The sequence below is a fragment of the Budorcas taxicolor genome, chromosome 17, assembly GCF_023091745.1.
Source record: "Budorcas taxicolor isolate Tak-1 chromosome 17, Takin1.1, whole genome shotgun sequence".
Taxonomy (NCBI): domain Eukaryota; kingdom Metazoa; phylum Chordata; class Mammalia; order Artiodactyla; family Bovidae; genus Budorcas; species Budorcas taxicolor.
The window spans coordinates 48,071,682-48,090,275 of record NC_068926.1 but is presented as its reverse complement, the minus strand read 5'-3'; the positions used below and the strand labels follow the sequence as shown (position 1 = coordinate 48,090,275).

Below are 18,594 nucleotides of genomic sequence, written 5' to 3'. Positions count from 1 at the left end.
ACATCCATTTTAGATGTGATGTGCGAGCTGCCAGCTGCATGCCTCATTTTACTACCAATGGAGGTTTGACTCCTCAATCAGCGTGCAAAACACCATCGTTCTTATGTTGGGTTTCAAAAGAAAAGTGCAATGGCTCTGTGCCAACAACATGCACCCTGTGCAGGACAGCGTTTAAATGTCTGAGCATTGACTCAGAGGATTTAAAAGGGCTTAGGACCTCTAACTCATGCCTTAATGCACCTGTTGTCAATATGTTTTCCTTCTTCATATAACAATGTACTTGTAGTCACAAAATTGTAAGTCAAAGTAATAATTTCTATCACAGAAGTGGAGGGAGGTTGAGCCAGGATGGCAGAGAGGGAAGACCCAGGGTCAGTGTCTCCCCACACCTAGGACACTCACCAGATGCTGGTGGGGGGCCTCTGACAACCAGGTGGGCAGGAGGAGCCCCTGAGTGACCCGCACTATTTACAATAGCCAGGGCATGGAAGCAGCCTAGATGTCCACCGACAGATGAGTGAGCGAAGAAGATGCAGTGCATGTATACCCTGGAATATTACTTGGTCATAAAAAGGAGTGAAATTGAGTCCATTGGAGTGATGTGGATGAATCTAGAGCCTGCCATACAGAGTTAAATTAGTCAAAAAGAGGAAAATAAATATCGTATATACATTATTGCATACCTATGGAATCTAGAAAAATGGCACTAATGAACCTATTTGCAGGGCAGCAATAGAGACACAGACAGAGACAATGGACTTGTGGTCATGGTGAGGGGGAAGAAAAAGTGGTGAAGTGAGAGAGCAGCACTCACATATACACACTACCATGGGTAAGACAGAGAGCAGGTGGGGAGCTGCTGCAGAGCACAGGGAGCTCAGCTCAGTGCTGTGTGATGACCCAGAGGGGAGGGGCGGGGGGATGGCAGGGAGGCTCAAGAGCGGGGATATGGGTATACACATGGCTGATTCACTGTGTTGTCTGGCACAAGCTGACACAATGTTGTAAAGCAATTATAGTCTAACTAAAAATAGAAAAATGGAGGGGAATTAGTTACTTTCACCCTTATAGGCATTTTAGAATCCTGGAAGGTACTATGCCTGCAATTTGGGCTTCTGCCTGACCAGGCAGTGCTCATCAAGAGACGTTTAGCTCATAATGAACATCTGGCTCCAGGTGTAGACAGATGATGTCTCTTGGCATCCAGCAAACAATACATCCAAAATCCAAATTTCATCAAGTATGTGTGTTCACAAAAAGACAGTGTAACAGAAAATGCTATGGCAAGGGAATGGAGAGGATCTGATACTTTGTGCCTCACTGGATGTTTATCAATGCTCAATACAAATATGGATTTATTCTACCATGGATTCATTCCACAGACATTTATTTATTAAGAAAACTGTTACACACCAGACTCTCAGTTAAGTCCAGGAAGACAGAAATCAGTCAGAAAAGTCCCCGACCTAGAATGTCTCCAAACCTAACATGTAAATAACTGAGGATAACCACATTCCTCACAGAGTCACATCTTACCTAAGGGTTAAAGTCTAAAGCAGGGTGCATCCACCTAAAGTGAAAATTACCCTTGAAAATCTTTTAAATTGGGATTTTTTTTGGACCATAGATGTATTGCTTGACTTCTAACATCTGACTTCTGTCATTTTGATCTTTAGCATCTTGGAAGTAACAGTGTACAATTCTCTTGCACAGTCTAATTGCCTACCCAGTATCTAAGAAAGAACGCTCAGCCCCTGGCTTCTTGTTACCATTTAAGCTGCCAAAGAATCCTAATTAGCTGTCACAGTTCCTTCTTCATGTAGAAAACAGAAAATATGGGAGTAGCAATGGAGCTGGATCCCTTTCCTTCTGACCTTGCCTTTATAGCCAAGGTAGTATCTCTCTATAGCCACTCTCATCATATCTTTACTGTTTTATGAGTCGAACTAACAGAGCCACTTAAATACAATTCTGAAAGTTGTCCATCAACTCATTATCCATCATCAGTTGGAACTCCTGCATGTTTTCTCTTGGTCCTGGAGAAAATTCCCACCCGCCATCCTTTAAATAACCTTGCTTTTTCACATAAAAGTTTGGAGAAATTCTGCTGCACAAATGAATATATACGTGGCTCCTCACTTCAAAGAGGAGAATGCTGAGCTGGGTTACTTGCTGATTTTTTCCTACTGTAGGGAAGTTTCTCTTGGATATCTGAATCTTCCATGTCACAATCAAGATAGATGGAGCTCTTCTCCTTTATCCATTTTGTGACTCTGTAGATTAGACCCTTCCTTTCAAAAGTTATTGACAAAGCAGCAGGCATTGTTCTAGGCATTGGAAAATCATCAATGATCAAACCAAGAAGGTTTTGGCCTCATAAAGGTGGACAGCAAATAGATGAACAAGGTGATGGTGATTAAGTTCCAGGAAGAAAAATAAACCAGGGAAGGTGGGGTGGAGAGTTGGGGAGTGATGGAGCTGGCTTTTTACCCTGTGAACTGGGGTCTTTGGAGCTAAGACCTGAAGGAAGTGAAGGGGTGAGCTGTGTGTGGATCTGGTAGAAGAGACAGATGTTTGAAGGTCTTAGGCGGGAGCATGCCTGCAAGGTCTCTGCAATCTTCAGAAGGCAGTCTGGCTGAAGGGAGAGGCAAGAAATGAGGTCAGGTGGTGAAGATCCTGAGGACAGGGAGATTGGATGGTCTTAGTGGCAACTGTAAGGCATTTTAGCTTTTATTTTGAGAAAATGGAGAAGCCACAGGACAATTTTGAATGGAGGAGTGATGTGATGTGTCTCACGTTTCTAAAGGAATACTTTCACTGATGAGTTGAGAGTAGTTTTGGGGGTAGTTTTGGAGAGTAGTTTCAGAACAAAATCAAGAGCAGTAACATGCTTGAGGAAGTTGTGGAAAGTTCATTTTAACTTCTAATCTTGACCCCACTTACTAAGTTCTAAATGAAACTTGAGAAGATTTTGTGCAGATACTCCTGAAGTTAAGACTGTAGCTCAGAGGCGAATTCCTACTTATAAAGCAAATATACAAGTGATCGAAGTGGCTCTGATAGATTGCTTTCCCAGCACAGTGCAGAAGCAAACTTGTCATAAGAATGTTATATCCATCTTACAACTGAAGAAACTGAGGAAAGGGAAGTTTACATATCCAGACTCGATCTCATTTATAAAGAGCTAGGATTTAAATCCAGACAATCTGACATGAGAGCCCAAACTCTTAAGCACCATGTGCCCACCATGTGCCCACCATGCAATAATCACACAGGATGTGGCACTGGCTGCACCTTTAGACAGGATATAAGCTGCTCAGTTTGCTGCAGTCTCTGCTACTTCCTATCTCCTTTACACGTTTAAGTTATTGTGTGGATCCTGTTTTCTGGGGTGATGATCCTTGGTCTAAATGTTTTCTGAGATCCTTTGTGTAAATTCTAGGTCAAAGATGATGAAGAGGTTTCACCTCTTAAATCCATGATTGATGGTGTTGAGAAGAGTTCCCAGGAATGTCTGAACATATAGAAAGATGTGCTATATTTGACTGGTGATGCTGAGTATTTTGTATGAGGTAGGTTTGCTGATGCTGCTCTTGGCTAACCCGGGATGGAAGGCAAGGTTGGTTTGCCCTCTCTGACCCCATCTATCCCATTTCCCCAAAAGGCAGAATCTTTGCTTGTCCTGATTTTGACTACCAAATAGCAAAGGTGATCTAAGCAAGTTCATTCTGACAAAATTTTCAGGAAGGGATAAATATACAGTCTCTCCCAGAAGTATGTTCAGTTTGACCAAGGAGTGTAGGGAGAATGAACGGTTAGTGCAATAGTATGATGTCTTGTTGGAGGGATTGCAGGCATCCATGTGTGGAGGAGTTATTTTTGGCTGGGAGTGTGGGCTTTCCATGTGCCCTGGTAAATGATCACTCACAGAAGGAAAGCCTGATCGGAGTCCTTGAACAGAGGTGGGCAAATATTTTCTGTAAAGAAATGGATGGTAAGCATTTTGGGCTTTGTGGACTGTGTGATTGCTCTCACAGCTACTTAAGTCTGCCACAGCAGTGCTAAAGCAGCACTGATAAATGGATGGTATGCTCCCAACCTGTTACTATGGCAGCCATAGTTTGCCAACCCATATCCTGAATGATGAGTGACAGAAGCAAAAGCAAAACAGGCCTTGGAAATGGGTATCATGGATCTTGGTTTCTGATGTGTTAAAATTCTTTGCATTCATTTTCCAAGAGAACTTTGCAGGCAGAAATCTTGCCCTAGCCCACTCCCAACAAAATCCATTTAGAAATACAAAAATCCAACCAGATTTAATCCAATCTCATAAAATCCTGAGCATGTACAATTTTAAACATGTGGTTTCTTTAGAGAATATCTCAGGGTGGCACGAAGTACCTTCAGTTTCCTAGATACCTTTCATCTCTCAGCAAAGGGAAGCCAATATTCAATAATTAATGCTTTAGTATCTTATTTCATTTGGAAATGACCTACCCATTTAAAAAACTCCCCCCTCAAATCCCCCCAAAAACAAACCAAAAAACTGTGTGTTCACAGCAGCCAACTGACAAAAGGCTGAAGCAACCCAAGTTCCCACTGATGGATGAATGGATAAATGGTCTGTCCATACAATGGAAGATGACTCAACCTTGAAAAGGAAGGAAATTCTGACCCATGCAAAAACATGCATGAACCTTGAGGATGTTACAGTCAGTGAAATAAGCCAGATACAAAGGACAAATACTGTATGATTCCACTAATACGCGGCACCTAGAGTGGTCAAATTCACAAAGACAGAAAGTAGAATAGAGGCTACCAGGGGCAGAGGGAATTAGTGCTTAATTGGGACTTAGTGTTTAAATGGGTACCAGATTTCAGCTCTGCAAGAAGAAAAGAGTTCTGGAGATGGATGGTGGTGACGGTTGCTCAAAAATGTGAATATACTTGACAATACTGCCCTGTATACTTTGGAATCGTTAAGATGGTAATCTTCTACGTATTTTGTCACAGTTTAAACAAAAAACCTCTGGGTGCCTCAATATTCTTATCCGAAACATAAGATTAAAAAAACACTATTTTGGGGGTCATTGTGAGGATCAAAGAAATTCTACCTGCTGTGTAATGGACACCCAGGACACATGACAACACTGCTATTTCTATTACTATTATAATACTTCTCATGCTTAACCTGGATCAGGAGTCAGGACCTACTGACGACTCTGAAATGATGCTTTCTATATTAGAAACTGGCAAGTGGGTAGAAAGGAAGTGGGTCTAAACACTGGGTCCAGGTTTGAGGATGAGAAATACTGCTTTCTCTAAACTGAAACATTTACTCTCAATCAAGCAATAAAAATGTTCTGACACTAGTAAGTCAGCTTCAGGGAAGGAACACCGTTATTTGGTGTCCAAATAGGATGCTGCCACATGAAGAGAGACAGCAGTAGATGTGCAGGCAGAGTTGATGCTGTGCAGCCCTATCGGCCCTCTTTCTGCCTCTGCTGTTTCATTTGCATCCAAGAGTGTCTCTACTGATGGCGGGGGGACAAATACGAGTCCCAACTCTGCATCCAGCAGGTGGCTTCACCCCACTCTCTAGCTACAGATTCTATTCCTATATGTGAGGTTTATTTATTTTTTAATATACATTTATTTATTTTAATTGGAGGCTAATTACTTTACAATATTGTACTGGTTTTGCCATACATTGACATGAATCCGCCACAGGTGTACATGTGTTCCCCATCCTGATCCCCCCTCCCTCCTCCCTCCGCATCCCATCCCTCTGGGTCATCCCAGTGCACCAGCCCCGAGCATCCTGTATCATGCGTCGAACCTGGACTGGTGATTCGTTTCACATATGATAATATACATGTTTCAATGCAATTCTCCCAAACCATCCCACCCTCGTGCGGCTCTCCCAGAGTCCAAAAGACTGTTTCATACATCTGTGTCTCTTTTGCTGTCTTGCATACAGGGTTATCATTACCATCTTTCTAAATAACCACTGATACAATCTAAATGTTCATTGACAGATAAATGGATAAAGGTGTGGGATATTTATACAATGGAATATTACTCAGCCATAAAATGAATGAAATAATGCCATTTGCAGCAACATACATGGACCTAGGGATCATCCTACTAAGTGAAGCAAGCCATGCAGAGAAAGACAAGTATTATATGATATCACTTATAGGTGGAAGCTTCAGAAAACAGAGACAAATGAATTTATACACAAAATAGACACACAGACATAGAAAATGAACTTATGGTTATCTAAGGGAGAAGGAAGGGGGGGAGGGATGAATTCAGAATTTGGGATTAACAGATGCGTGTGCTCAGTCACTCAGCCATGTCCAACTCTTCAGGACCACATGGACTTTAGCCTGCCAGGCTCCTCTGTCCATGGGATTTTACAGGCAGGAATACTGGAGTGGGTTGCCATTTCCTTCTCCAGGGGATCTTCCTGATCCAGGGACCGAACCCATGTCTCCTATGTCTTCTGCACTGTCAGGTGGATTTTTAACCTCTGAGACACCTGGGAAGCCCAATTAACAGATACACGCTACTATATATAAACTAGATAACCAACAAGGATCTACTGTATAGCACAGGGAACTATACTCAATATTTTGTAAAACTCTGCAAGGGAAAAGAATCTCTCACACACACACACACACATACATATGTATACATATAACTGAATCAGTTTGCTGTACACCTGAAACTAACACAACATAGTAAATCAATTATACTTCAATAAAGATAAAATTAAAAAACAACAAATGCTAAAAAAGGATATTGAGGAAACAACAGCAACAAATAACTACCCATTGCATGCAAGATGGATTGAAGAAGGGGAATATTTGAGAGGTTATTCTAATCTAACAGCCTTGCTCAATGAAGGAACTCAAGGGATATGTGTTCACCAAATGAAAAGTGTGTCGCCTCTATCAGTGCCTGAAAAGCATCATGCTCCTTCTTGGAGGATGCCATGTCCTACAGCTGAACCGCTTCCTAGGAGCTCTTCCCCTGCAAGTAACACAGGAGAGTCTGAAGAGGAGGCAGCAGGGCTGATTGAACAGGCATAATCCACATGATTTCCCGATTCCTTGGCTGGTATTTAAGAAACCACTTAGGGGACTTTCCTGGTGGTCCAGTGGTTAAGAATCCACCTTGCAATGCAGGGGACGTGAGTTTGAACCCTGGTTGGAGAGAAAAAAATCACATGTGCCATGGAGCAACTAAACCCACACACAACTAGAGAGAATCTTTATACCAATGAAATATCCTGCATAATGCAACAAAGATCCCACGGGCTGCAACTAAGACCCGAAAGAGCCAAGTAAGTAAATAAATAAAACAACAAAAAAGGAGCCACTTCTCTCTGGGAGAGGACAAAAATGATGAGCCCCAGTAAAAGATCAGCAGACTGAGAAAAAAAAAAAGGGACTCAAGAGGATGCCCTCTCCTCATGGCTCTCTCTGTGGCTGATCAGGTGATGGGAAGTTCAGCAGGGGTCCCCAAAGCAGGCTGCATGGCGGGCAGGGCCCCCACTACCCTCCTCTCCTCCTCTGGAGCAAGGCCACCGCCAAGACAAGCCATAGCCTGCAGCCCACAGCACAGCACCCCACTGGGGAGGCAATCTCTGCTACTCCTTTGCTCTCATGGGGTTGTTAAGTGTCTCATTCCAGTCCTGAAATCACCCTCCTTCCCCCGGCAGCGGCGGTCTGCTCCTGTGGCAGGAACACTTCTGCCTGGATCAGCCTTGGGAGAACACGTCAGGCTTGATTAAGCCCAGTTTCCCACCCTTGTGAGTTTCTGCTGGAAAGCAGGGTAGGTCCTGATGCTGTCACAGTATTAGAAGATGCTGAAGCAGGCTCACTGAATCCAGCTGCAATATGCAGGGGCTGACCTCCCTTCACTGGTAACAGGGGACTTTTCTGCCATTTGGGGAAGATACTTGTCTGTTTAGGAGCAGTTAATGAGCGCTTTAAAAACAACTCAGCAAAAAAAGGAAACCTCCTACACTATTGGTTGGAATGTAAATTGGTGCAGCCACTATGGAGAACAGTATGGCGGTTCCTTAAAAAACTAAACATAGAGCTACCATATGATCCAGCAATCCCACTCTTGGGCATATATCCAGAGAAAAATCTAATCTGAAAAATACATGCACCCAAATGTTCACAGCAACATTACTTACAATAGCCAAGACGTGGAAGCAACTCAGTGTCCACCAACAGATGAATGGATAAAGGTGTGGAATATATACACTGAAGTGAAGTGTTAGTTGCTCAGTCCTGTCTGACCCTGTGACCCCATGGACTGTAGCCCACCATGTTCCTCTATCCATGGAATTCTCCAGGCAAGAATACTGGAGTGGGTTTCCATTTCCCTCTCCAGGGGATCTTTCCAACCCAGGGATTGAACCTGGGTCTTCTGCATTGCAGACAGATTGTTTACCTTCTGAGCCACCGGGGAAGTCCATATATACACCGGAATATATTTAAAAAAGAATAAAATAATGCCATCCATAGCAACATGGATGGACCAAGAGATTATCACACTAAGTAAAGAAAGAGAAAGGCAAATATCACATGACATCACTTATATGTGAAATCTAACTTTTGAACTTCTTTGCAAAACAGAAACAGACTCACAGATAGAGCAAATAAATTTATGATTACCAAAGGGAACATGTTGGGTAGGGGAGGGACGAGTTAGGAGTTTGGGATTAGAGATACACACTACTATATATAAAAACAGATAAACAATGAGATCCTACTGTATAGCACAGAGAACTATATTTAATATCTTGTAATAACCTATAATGGAATAAATGAAAAAGAATCTCTCTCTATATATCTATAAAATATGTATCGCTCTATATTCTATTACCATATATCTGAATACCTTTGCTGTGCAACAGAAATGAACTCAACATTGTAAATCAACTGCTGTTCAGTCATTAACTCATGTTCAACAAGTCGTGTCCGACTCTCTGAGACCCCATGGACTACAGCACACAGGCTTCCCTATTCTTCACTATCTCCTGGAGTTTGCTCAAACTCATGTCCATTGAGTTGGCGATGTTATCCAACAATCTCATCCTCTGTTGTCCCCTTCTCCTCCTGCCTTCAGTCTTTCCCAGAATTAGGGCCTCTTCCAATGAGTCAGCTCTTTGTGCATGAGGGGGTGTCAAACTACTGGAGCTTCAGCTTCAGCCTCAGTTCTTCCAATGAATATTCAGGGTTGAATTCCTTTAGGATTGACTAGTTGGATCTCCTTGCTGTCCAAGGGACTCTCAAGGGTCTTCTCTAGCACCACAATTCAAAAGCATCAATTCTTCAGTGTTCAGCCTTATTTATGGTCCAACTTTCATGTCCGTGTTTCAAGTAAAAAAAAAAACAAACCAAAACTCAGCAAGCATTTCAGGAGTGACTCTTGAGCCCAAATCAGTCTTCTTTGCTATGTGTAAAAGTGTAGTTTGGCTTTGCAGTACAGCCACTTCCCACAGGGCAACTATGGGGCTCTGTTCCCTGACCTCCATAGCTCTGCCAGTCCTAAGTGGCTGCAGGCAGTATATGCTGTTTCTGTTTCTCGGAGGCCCCCACCGTATTCTGTGGTGAGAGCACAGAGTTCCTGGGGCTGGAGAGGGCCTGCCCCCCTCCCCCAAACCCCTCCTTTTTTAGTTCGTGTCCTTTGGAGTGATGTAGGCAAAGAGTCAGACACGATTGAGCGACTGAGCTGAACTGAACTGAGGCTTTGGACAATCGGTGTCTTAGGCTGTCTGAGCTTCAAGGATAAGGAGGTGACCTAAACAGGTCCCATGAGGGCATATCCCAGGTCTTACACTGGACTGGCCCAGCAGATGTAGATTCTTTCCTGTTGGATTTGAACCGGTTCTGAGGCATCCATGTTGCTCCCACAAGGGCAGCCTCTGTCAGAATGACACTCACCCACAAGAAAGTGTGGCTATATGTGAGGGGGTGGGAAAGAGAGAGAGAATGTTCGTGTGGTTCTGAACAAATCCCTCAGAAATTAGTCCTGACTGAACTCTCCAATGACGTCAGCCACACTTTTTTCCTATTTAAATTGAAGTCAGTGTGGGTGGAATTTCCTGTTATTTCCAACTCCTAAGAATCACAATAGATATTCTCATCAATATCTGAAATGCATCCGTGAGGGACCTGCTGCCTTCTTAAAAACCCAGCAGCCTTGGGAGACACAAGGTAACATGCCTTCATGTAATTTATGATTCAGACCAAATGAGTTTTCCAGTGGATCTCCTGAGAGATGGTTTGGTATGGAGGGAGGAGAATGCAAGAGGTTATTGGGTCTCTGGCTAGAGAAAGAAGAGAAAGCAAATGAAAATAAAAAGATGTTGGGGGTGGAGATAGATGGGCTTTAAAGACAGACCTACTGCTTAGAGATTTCCCAGGAGCCTCTGAGCAGGTGTTGAGATGCTTCTCCAAGGATTTCTTGGCTTTCTTTCTCAAGGGCTTCCGAATGGCACCAAAACATTATCTACAAAACATTATCTCTCTCAACACCTGTGATTCATAGAGCAGCACGGTGACAGCTGTGCAGGCTGTGGGGTTTGATTTTCAAGTTATTCACCAGGTGGTGAGGCCTGTGGATGGACGTGAAACTGAACACAGGAAGGTTTTCCACTTTCCTTGAGTCCCTGCATTTCTGACAATGATTTCATGGACTCCTGAAACGACCTAAGTCATTCTGTATACTTTAGGGCACAAATATAAACACAGACTTCTTTGGTGACTGGTATTATAAGATAAACAGAATTGCTTTACACAGAAAAGGATTCCATTGGTTTCTGTTTAGGCAGTAGTGCGGTGGGATTCGAGGTCTTGAGCAGTATCATAAGTTCTTGATTTTTCTGTACAGTGGTTCTGACTTCCTCTATTGTTTCTAATTCCCTAGCAGGTTCCTTTCTCAAGATGGAATCTGGACATCCTTGGTGGTACAGTGGATTAGAATCTGCCTGCCAGTGCAGGGGACATGGGTTTGATCCCAGGTCCAGGAAGATTCCACGTGCTGTGGAGCAACAAAGCCTGTGCACCACAGCTTCTAAGCCCACAAGCTGCAACTGCTGAACCCATGTGCTGCAACTGTTGAAGCCTGTGTGCCTAGAGCCCGTGCTCCACAGTAAGAAAAGCCGCTGCAATGAGAAGGCTATGCTCTGCAGTGAAGAGTAGCTTCCACTTGCAGCAACTAGAGAAAGCCTGCACACAGCAACAGAGACCCAGGGCAACCAAAAACTAAAAAAAAAAAAAGATGGAACTTAATAACTCTGGCATATCCTCTCAAGGATAAGCAGTAAGAACGAAAGGAGAGAAAATGTTCTCTTACAGGAGTTTCAGCCAAAGCCAAACCCACTGATTGGGATTGAATACCGTGTCTCCCCCTGAGCCAATGAAAGTCTCTGGAGGGATGCAGTGCTGTGATTGGCCACTGTGGGTCACATGGCCACTGGAAGCTGGGTTGGACACCATACCATTTAAATTGCATAGATTTAAAATAAATGAGGCATGGTTATGAAATACACAGCATGGGAATACAGTCAATAACTATGTAATATCTTTATGTGATGACATAGTGACTACACTTAGTGTGGTGATCATTTTGAAATATATAGAAATCTCAAATTACTCAGCTGCATAACACAAACTAACATGGTGTTGCAGGTCAACTATACTTCAAAAACAAACAAACAGACATAAAAGAGATCAGATTTGTGGTTATCAGAGGTGTGGGGTGAGGTGAGAGGGAATTGGATGAAGGCAACCAAAGATAGACTCCTAGCTATAAGATAAATAGGTGCTAGAGATGTAATGTACAGCATGATAAATAGAAGTAACACTGCTGTATGTTACATATGAAAGTTGTTATGAGAGAAAATCCTAAGAGTGAGCATCACAAGAAAAAAAATTTTTTTTTCTATTTCTTTATTTATGTATCCCCCTGGAGTGAGAAGCAACTTGCTCCAATATTGCCTGAAGAATCCCATGGACAGGGGAACCTGGCGGGCTCAGAGCAGCTGAGCACACGATTATGTATCCATGTGAAGTGATGGACATTCACTGAACTTATCATGGTCATCATTTCATAACGTATGTAGGTTAAATCATTACGCTGGACACCTTAAACCTATACAGTGCTGTATATCAATGATATCCCAATCAAAGTGGAAGAAAAAATTTAAATAAATTTTAAAAAGTAAAAAATTCAAGACTCTCATACAGTGAAGTTAAGTCACAAAGAGGAAAGCAAATACCGTAGATCACGTCTAAGTGGAATCTAGAAAAATGGTACAGATGAACTTACTTGCAAAGCAGAGATAGAAACACAGATGTAGAAAACACAGATGTAGAGAACACACGTATGGATACCAAAAGGGTGGGTAGGATAAACTGGGAGACTGAGATTGGCATATACACACTACTGTGTATAAAATAGATAACTAATGAGAACCTACTATATCGCACAGGGAACTCTACTCAGTGCTCTGTGGTGACCTAAATGGGATGGAAATCTGAAAAAGAGCAGATGTAGGTAGGTATACATATAACAGATTCACTTTGCTGTACAGCAGAAACTAACACAGCATTGTAAAGCAACTATACTCCAATAAAAATTAAAAAAAATAAAAAAAAGAATTAGGGGGGGGGGGAAAAGCAAAAAAAAACTTGCATGAATTCAGTGGAGAGATTTTTAGAGAATATCCGCTTATTGTTATCAGAAAAAAAGCAAATGGAAGCTGCAGGACAAAGCTCCCTGTCCTCTGTAGGCATCAGTAGGACTTTCTAAAAGCGGTGCAAACAGGAAGAAACTCACAGTGAATGATTTACTTAATTCATAATAAATAACCAACAAAGACTGTCTGGAATATAAAATGCCACCCCCAACACTGCAAACTGAAAGCTGGTGCAAGTTTTAGCAACAGACCTCCCCAGGGGTATTTATGGTTTCCGTGATCTTCCTCTTCTGTAGGTTCATCTTCAGTTTCCTTAGTGTTTTCCTGGAGCCATGATGGAGAGGATCCTTAGTAAATAATAAGCTAGATCGAATGGCATATGGTTTTTACAAAATTTTACAACACTTACTCAGAGGGCTTCCCTGGTGGCTCAGTGGTAAAGAATCCGCCTGCCAATGCAGGAGACACAGGTTTGATCCCTGGCTCGGGAAGATCCCACGTGCTGCAGAACAACAAAGCCCCTGCCCCACACATCCTGAGCCTGTGCTCTAGAGCCTGGGAATGGCAAATACTGAGCATACGTGTGCAGCCACTGAAGCCTGCAGGCCCTAGTGCCCACACTCCGCAACAAGAGACGTCATCACAATGAGAGGCCTATGCACCACAACTCAAGAGTAGCTCCTGCTTGCTGCAACTGGAGAAAGCCAGGGCACACCAACAGAGACCTAGCATGGCCAAGAATAAAATAAATAACATCATATATATGTATGTGTGTATATATATATATATATATATATATATATATATATAACTTGCTCAGGAAAGACTTTAGCAAGAAGATAAAGGGATGAGCATGCCTGGCAACCATTGAGGGGAAGAGAGTTAGGAGCAGAAGGGTGTCTGACCTGTTAGAGGAAAAGCAAAGTCCACAGGGTGCTGGGAACAGAGGTGGCGAGAGGGAGCATGACCAGAGTGAGGTTCGAGTTGAGGCAGGCATAGCCGGCTGGGCTGTACTTCCCCTGTCCTGGTAAACCCTTTAGCTTTACCTTTGAGGTGGGAGGAGGCCAGTGGATGGTTCTGAGCTAAGGAATGACATCACTAGGCTTCCATATGAATCAGCCCAGCTGCCGCAGGCAGCCACTGGGACGCCAACAAGAAGGTCACTGCTTTGATCCAGGAGAGTTATGGTGGCTTGGGCTGGGGTGGTGGCTGTGAGGACTGCTTGGCTCCTGGGTGTGTTTAGAAAGCACTGCCAATGGGGTTTGCTAAAGGACTGGATGTGGGGAGAGAGAGAGAACAAGGAATATGGGATGTGCTAAGACACTGGCTTAAAGAACGTGCCAAGATTCTGGTCTGAGCCACTGGGGAGATGAATGTACCATGTACTGAGGTGAAGGGAATTCTGGGTGGGATGTGTTGTATACTGTCACACGGCTTGGTCATCTTCTCACAGCACTGCCTTCTCTCAGAGACACTAAGGACAGGGCCGTGCCTCTAACCTGTGCCCCAACACCTGAAACTGGACCCAGCGCTCAGCGACGACTCAATCTGCGTTTGTCCACTGCTTTCTTGTGAGTGGAAACGCTCCCTGGGGTTCACGTGGGGTCAGAGAGGCCCTTCAGTCCCTGAGCAGAACAGGCAGGAAGGCTGGTGGGCTCTGACAAGTCCTGGGACCACAAGGATGGGAGGCCCCCGCCCTCCCCACTGCATCCCTTCCGGGATGGGGGCGTTTGCTGGGAGGCTGGCTCAGAGGAGGTGCCAGGAAGCTCTGTCTGCACAGTGGGTGGTAACAGCGTGACAAACCCCTCTCCCTTGCAGACTGGCATCACAGTACAAGCTGCTTGGCAGAGCAAACTAGGCGCCCCCTCCCTCCGTAGGCATCGCATCCCCCAAAAGGCCTTTGTTTTAGATCACTTTTGCATTCAATTTAAAAGGTGAAAGAAGCAGCCAGAGAGGAGGGGGTCTTCAGCATTTAAACCAGGGATGGGGAGAGCTGATCACCCCGTCCCTAACTCATGGAGAATCCTACTGGTTAGCTAGGGGAGTGGAGCCACTTGTGAATCCTCACCGATCCTCCAAAAACGCTTTGTGCTATGAAATCATCCTAGAGCGTGGCCGCATACACATCAGCCTAGTATCTGATGCTGCCTTCTCTCCCCTTCCTAGCCGGTGCGGTCAGCTGGGGTCAGTAAGCTCTATTTGGATGGTGGTCCCTCATCCCTCGGCCATCCTCCCTAGGCGTGTGGAAGAGGTCACAGCATTTGGAAACACAGACGGTCAGGACCATCACCAACCAGGACTAACATTCCCCACCAACCCCCGACCACCTCCTGAAGCACCATGTCCTTCTCATCCTGATCTAATCTCGGGCAGGGAATGGAAGCAGCAGGATAATCAGAGTGGGATGGGGGATGGGGGATCTCGGGGGACCCTGTGGTCCCAGCCGGTTGAGGAGCAGTGATGCTGACCCGACAGTGGATTTCTGCAGGGAGCCGGGGTGTCAACTTGCCTTAATGACGTCTTCATCAGACGATCGACACTCCACAGACTTGAGGTCTGTCACCGCGCCATCCTCCTCCACAGAGACCACCTTCACGGGCACGGCCACCGTCTTCCCAGTGAGGATGGCTGTGTTCAGGATTTCCGCCTCCTGGAAGAGCAAACGTATTCCACCATTACATCCTGACACTCATGCAGACCGCCTTCCCTCAGGCTCTCTGTGAAGAACCTGCCCCGACTCAGGCTCAGGAAGCCTGGCATTCTGCACCAGCTGAGGGGTCCTGGTGGCCCAGGTAATGTTCCTCCATCACCCAGACTTTCGAGGAGATGAACATGATGGAGAGGGGGTATGGGATGCGGGGGAGGGGGGGGAGCAAATTCATCATGAATATTGTATTTGCCAAACTTCACCATGCACCAAGAACTGTCCTAGCACGTGTAAGTAAGGACATATGAAGTCTCACAGAATCATTTCACGTGCACTCAGATTTGCTCTACTCTGGGTGGCACAGAGAGGTTCTGTTACTTGACACAGCTAAGAAATGGCAAAGGGGGGATTAGAACCCAGGGTGTTCAACCCCTGAGTCCATGTGTTCATGTTCCAATTGGTCTAAACTCACACAAAAGGATTCTGATGCAAGCAGTCAACTGCTGGCCAGGGAACAGGATGCCTAATGCGCGGGACATAAGGAGACTGAGAGGCTGTCACTCTGTACGCTGTGGCTCTTGCTTCCTTTCACTTCCTGTCACTCCTCCAAGGTTATCCCAGCCTCTGTATGTGTCTGGAATGCTACGATGACCCCAGTGACACCCGCAGAGCCCCATCGATGTGACACGCGCACGCGCAACACTCACACCCACACACACTCACCCCAACATGCATTCTCCCTGCTAAACACTTCCTCTCCACAGCTCAGCTCCACATGTGTCCTTTGGGACCTCCCTGTTTGCCTCTGTTATTTGCTTTCAGAGCCAAGAACATGACAGTCCCTGAGAGCCCAGGAAAGAAAGGCATGGGCTGTGCTTTGGGGCATCTGACACCACTGCAGTTTTGCTATTCCTCATAGCAAAACTTACAGTTGTCCAGTCCTTTCATCCTTCGACACGGTAAGCTCTGTGGGGCTGCCTGTGCTTCCTGCTCCGCAGAACCTCACCCAGAGCCTGTGGAAAGCATGCAGAAGAACCCAGCAAGGAAGGAACTGGAATCCACACTAGCATCTTCATCTCCTTGTTCTGTACGTTAGCCTTCTGTGCGTAAGTCCCTTCCTTTTAATTTTTTATTTTTTACTGACATATAGATGCTTTGCAATGTTGTGTTATTTGTGGTACATGGCAAGGTGATTCATATATGTATATATATATATTACTTTTCAGATTCTTTTCCATTATTGGTTATTCCAAGGTACTGAATATAGTTCCCTGTGCTATACAATGGGTCCTTGTCGTTTATCTCTTTTATATATAGTAGAGTGGAAAAGGAAATGGCAACCCACTCCAGTAGTCTTGCCTGGAGAATCCCATTGACAGAAGAGGCTGGAGGGCTACAGGCCACGGGGTCGCAGAGTCGGACACGACTGAGCGACTCACACATGCACACACACATATAGTAGTGTGTACCTGTCAATCCTAAACTCCTAGTTTATCCTTCCCCTGCCTTCCTTTTTGGTAACCACAGTTTTCTATGCCTGTGAGGCTATTTCTCTTTTTGTAGGTAAGTTCATTTGAATAATTTTTTTTAGATTCCACATGTAAGTGATATCATGTGACATTTGTCTGTCTGAGTTCTCTCTTCTTGGCGATGGGTACCTTTTCTCTGTGTTGGGAAGATCCCCTGGAGAAGGAAAGAGCAATCCACTCCAGTATTCTTGCCTGGGAAATCCCATGGACAGAGGAGCCTGGTGGGTTACAGTCCATGGGGTTACAAAGGATTGGATATGACTCAGCAACTGAGCATGCACGCGCCTTTTCCTGGACATCGAGCAGGCATCCTCACTCTGCACTTCTGTCTCCAGCAAGCCCATGCCTTCTAGGGTTACTGTCATACTCTTGAGGTTTGTGCGCAGTCCCATGGGATCCTGTGAGCCTGTTTCTCAGGTGGAGAACACTGAGCCCCAAGCAATAAGAATCTCATTCCTCTCATTTGCCTCCTCTAACCACATGAAGATCAAAATTCCCATATAAGCCTCAGTCTTTGTGCAACAAGACATTCGAGTTCTAGCCCTCAACATTCTTGGTTCAATCCCCATTCATCACATGTCAGTTGTGTTCCTAAGAGATCTTATGTGAGTGTGCACGCTGAATTTCTTCTATTCATCTGAACTTGACCAGCTGAGCCTTTTACGTCTTTTAGAGACAGGCTTGCAGATTCTTGTTAATTTGGTTTTCATGTGAAATCAAAAACGCCCATTTAGCTGTATGCCAGAAGAAGGCGTAGAAGTTTATCAGCTTAAAATTATATAACCGTTTCCCTTATGTTAACTTTCTATTTCTTATGTAAGATTTTACTTTTCCTTTATAGGACTCAGTTTGTTTTATAATTAGTTCATTTGGCTTAGCCTTTGGATATGATAATATATATTTATATACACATACATGGATATATATGTGTGTGTATATATATACATATATATATATATAGTTTCTTTAATTCTAAAAGACAAGACTACAGTTTGTAATGTTCCTGAGTTTCAAAGACTATGCCTCAAACTGTCTGAATATGCATAGGCCTTCAAATGCCCCATTGCTTATGCACCTTTTTTCCCTTCCCTGTGGGTTTCCAGCGGATTTTTATTTTATTTTGGGTACAAACATAGTAAAAGAATGAAGGAACCCAATCAGCATGGTGTTGCTACTTCCCGCTGCCTCTGGGGAGGAAAAAGGCCAGGCATATTTTTCCACTCTAAAGGGTAGAGATCAAAAGGAACTGTTCACACTTCAAGAAGAAGTGGAAAAACGCAATTTAACTCTTGGGCCCAAACCGGCTCATCTCTAAGGGAAAAAGCAGACTAGAGAAACAGCATTAGAACATCAGCTTCAGGGAAAACAATTTTGCACACCAGTGGTAGAAACGTAAAGAGCATCTCTGCCCCAACAATAAAACTCAAAAGGCCTGTAACGCATTTGCAGTCAGGTCAGCATTGTGAGAAACGACCCTGGGATAACCACTGAGCAGCTGTGAGCCCACAGGTCTGGGATGTTTTCTTATCCTCTAAACAGAATGCATCTGGAGAAGGAAATGGCAACCCACTCCAGTGTTCTTGCCTGGAGAATCCCAGGGATGGGGGAGCCTGGTGGGCTGCCATCTGTGGGGTCGCACAGAGTCGGACACGACTGAAGTGACTTAGCAGTAGCAAACAGAATGCATCGGT

At 44.4% G+C, this 18,594-nt stretch overlaps 1 protein-coding gene across 1 annotated transcript in view; it reads right to left on the bottom strand.

The window, feature by feature from the left end:
* The window catches only part of TMEM132D (transmembrane protein 132D), an 885,684-nt gene that overhangs the window by 117,700 nt on the left and 749,390 nt on the right, over positions 1-18,594 (bottom strand). The window contains exon 5 of the mRNA XM_052654940.1: positions 15,237-15,377. Coding sequence (XP_052510900.1) covers positions 15,237-15,377 — 141 coding nt within the window. The remainder of the gene's footprint in view (positions 1-15,236; positions 15,378-18,594) is intronic.